General features: G+C 35.8%; 1 protein-coding gene across 1 annotated transcript; it reads right to left on the bottom strand.

Moving 5' to 3' along the window:
- Window positions 1–919: 919 nt before the first annotated feature.
- On the bottom strand, window positions 920–2,113 carry LOC149474946 (uncharacterized). The gene has a single exon (XM_089714045.1). The coding sequence runs from the start codon at window positions 2,062–2,064 to the stop codon at window positions 1,084–1,086; it is 981 nt and encodes a 326-aa protein (XP_089570171.1). The 5' UTR covers window positions 2,065–2,113; the 3' UTR covers window positions 920–1,083.
- Between the last annotated feature and the right edge of the window lie 1,703 nt (window positions 2,114–3,816).

Raw genomic sequence — 3,816 nt, 5'->3', positions numbered from 1 at the left:
ACATAAAAGCCAACGCCACCGCCGCGACCTCGCACATGTGACGGTCGAGGTATATGAACAAGGCGATAACCAGTGAACTTAGGCGCACGACCCTCTTCTCCTTCTTTTAGCCATGTCTCATTAATACCCAACACATCCACATTGTGTTGCTCCATCGCAGCAAGAAGCTCTTCGTGTCCAGTACCAAGCGAACATATGTTTATAAGGCCAATTACGAGATTTTTTATAACCATCATTATAGTATATTAATATTAAATAAAATACATATTGGACAAAAGAGTAGATAAATATGAATGTATTTAAATAAGATATGCAATATCATCATTGCATGGAGTTTTAGTGCTAAATCATTTACCCAATTAATATAGTTTATAAATAGAAAAAATACAATAAAATAGTAAAATATAGAAGAAAGTACGAAAAACAAACCAAACATACCACCGGCAACAAGGCAGACCAAAACAACATCAATTTCTCTACGACAATAATGGAAATAATTACTATTAATTATTATATAATGACAAAATAAAACAAAATAAACAACGATAAACAAAAATCTTACTTCTATCACTATGATTACGAGTGTAACGCTTAGACAATAACTAAAAGTAACAACAAAATAAATTTTCGACACTAGAGCAAAAACATTAGTAAAAAAATAAGTCGAAATTAACTTGTGATTAAGCAAAATATCCAAGGCAAGTAACAAAACCTTTAAAAATATAATGATGTTTAAAATTGTAACATACAGTATGGCAAATTCAATCTTACTAAATATTATATCAATTTGTATAGAACGATAACAGGTTGTAATAATATGTTTCTTTAGTATACAACAATAAAACGGTACAATTAGTTTCAAATGAGATGGTGTATAATATTTCACAGTACGAACTTTTAGGCAACGCACTATAAAATTGCAAATTACTGTAAGCTTGACATCATAATAATTAACCCAAAATAAAGTAAGTGCATTTAAACCTGTTACATAACTTATATAGCTAAATTCGTATATTACTAATACAATACAATAAAAAATAGTTTTTTTCTCAACTGCCAGGAATACGTACAATATCGAAAGAGTTATTGACAAAAAACCTTATCTATATCGTGTTCCGATCTAACATTGACAATTTTCGATTTACTATCCCGTCTAGCATATACATGACCCGCGCGAGTCCATACAAAACGCCAGTTATTTGACCGCCCTAGCTTCTCACGCGCTGCAAAGAACAGTTTGCGGTTAGCATACGTTAGATGTTCGTTCACGTAAAAGCGGCGGGGCTCCCCTCCCACCCCCGTGCCGCTGGTGTCCGCGCCGCGCCGCACGCGCGCCGCGCGCAGCAGCTCGTCGCGAAGGTGTCGCCGCGTGAGGCGCAAGACTATGGGGCGCGATTGTATCGCATCGCTTGCCGCGCTCCCATTCGTATCTACGCGTTTACGCACACCACGCCTATGGACGTTAACAATATCACGCTCGTCTATAGATATGCCAATTTTTTGCGCTAACGTGATTGCAATGTGTAGTAAATTTTCGCCAGTATTTTCATGAACACCCGAGATTTCTACATCATTCAACAGCTTTTCCTGCTCAGATTCATTAAGCTGTTTCTTTAAGAGGTCGATCGAGTCTAGACTCTGTTGTAACTGCTCATTATCAGCCGCCACGCAGGCCCCACTCTCCAGTTGTGACACACGCTCCTCTATGCTGTCCAATCGACTATCAAAGTTAGTAACTAAAGCAGTTAATTTCGTCATATCTGATCTAAAGTTCGATATCTCAGTCCGAAGGAGCTTTATCTCCTCTATCAGAGAAGGGGAACTTTTTTGATGGGGGGATACAACATCGAGAAATACATCAGCATCTTGACACTGCGCGGGAGTAATTTCGACAGCTTTAGAAGTATTTTTCGCTTTACATGTCTTACACACCCATTTTGTATTGCCGCGGGCGTCTGGGCTATAATTGCTACATTGTTTATGATAAGACATATTACACTTATTGCATTTTACGCCATCTGCCAAAGCGAAGAACTTTCCACACGCATTACACTTGTTTGCCATTATGTAATTAGTACTATTGATTGTATCAAAGTAATTCAAGCTTAGTTCACCAGATGGCAGTAATATAAATTAATTATTTTAAGTCTTCCAATTTACGGTCAGCTGTACTGAATAGTTGCGGGTATCGTAAAATCAGCTGATCATCAGCTGTGCACTAATGTTTATTATAATCACTGTTGTTCACGAAGATAACACTATACTGTTCACTACACGTTATTAATTGTATATCTTATAACTGTTTTATCTACTTTTAAGTGTTAACAGGTAAATTTACTATTTTTAAATTGAAAAAATAAGCAGAGCGAGACTGTCACACACCACTGTCAAAAAGACACTCCAAGTTTAAGTACCTATTTACATTTTAATATAAAAAGGGGTAATTTCTCTAATAAAAGTCAGTGTATAACCAACCATCAATCGTTTTATTTCTCTCCACGCACACCACACATCACATGGCGACCCTGCCAGCGCGGGCGCGTCGGATAACAGTGTTCTAGAATTACGTTCCGTATTTGGCACCGAAATCGGAGTTTCATCTTCATACGGAGAGCCGAAGGCTTCATAATAAATTATTATGGAGAATTACGCCAGTCGCACCGATAATCGGACGTACTTGCAAAGATGGAAGTCTTTTCATATATCGATTTTATTAAAAGCAGACTATTAATAGTATGCCAGATATACGAAGTTAAATTTCAAGCCATTCGCTTAATTCAAGACCAACATCGTGACAAAATAGAGGCTTACGTAGAGGGTCACATTAATCAAAATACATCCCCTACAAAAATAAGCCTAATGCAAAAAATATCATTAGAATGCAGCTTGGATGTGGACTTCCCCGACGGAACGAGAGCTATTGCAAAGATTGAAGAAGTTTATAGCGGTAGCGTGTTATTTTTATACAAAATAAGTTGGGAAAGAGATTCTACATACGCAGATTGGTAAAGACAAAATGGGCAAGCAGCAATCTAAAGAAGTCGAAAAAGAAGAAGTATTTATAACACAGAGCGGACAGAACAACTACGCACCAAACAACATCGCACCCTGGGAAAAATCAGAAACTATGTTCAATTTGATCGTGGTAATAGCAGTCATTTGTGGAATAATATTTGCGTATTCTGTTTACAAGAAGATGCACAAGCGACTTACAAAGAAGATACAGCGGCAAGCTACGGAAATAGTTTTGAAGTCACGTCGCGCCTCGGTTTAAAGGGACATAAAAAGTAAAACAGAACTTGAAAACCCAGTTCAAAAGTGGCAATTAGTGTGTGCAGTGACTCGCAGTATACTTAAGTAAGTGGCAATTTTTCCTTTCTCTCTAATCTATTTTTATTTAATCACGTTTATCCTTTATGTAGAAATATAATTAACATATTAATTAAACTTATGTTTAAAAAAAATATATATATATAAATATATAAACATAAATGTCTAATATAATATTACAAAAATATTTAAATGATTTGCTAGAAATTAAGCAATATTTAGTTAAGTTTGGAATTAAACGTCTTAAAAGTGAAACAGCATTCGAAAAATACGAAGTAGCTAAACAAGTATATAAGGAGTATAAAAACTATATACAAGTGGTAGAAATTAAAGTAGAAGAATTAAGTGTAACATTAGAAATAGATAGTCTTTTTGATAAAATCAAAAATCTTATGACAATCATGTCGACAAAACCAGAATTTGAGTTAAAAACGGCAGTTTCTCTGTTGCCCGTAATGGACGACACAGAAAATGTCACTCTGCAGT

This window comes from Colias philodice, chromosome 32 (assembly GCF_061535455.1).
Source record: "Colias philodice isolate Cphi_HAF_F1 chromosome 32, ilColPhil1 Martin Lab GWU primary, whole genome shotgun sequence".
Lineage (NCBI taxonomy): Eukaryota > Metazoa > Arthropoda > Insecta > Lepidoptera > Pieridae > Colias > Colias philodice.
This window is presented reverse-complemented; position numbering and strand designations above follow the sequence as displayed.

Excerpts from the sequence above, each read along its gene's own strand:
- LOC149474946 (XM_089714045.1), bottom strand. The coding sequence starts at position 2,064 with ATGGCAAACAAGTGTAATGCGTGTGGAAAGTTCTTCGCTTTGGCAGAT.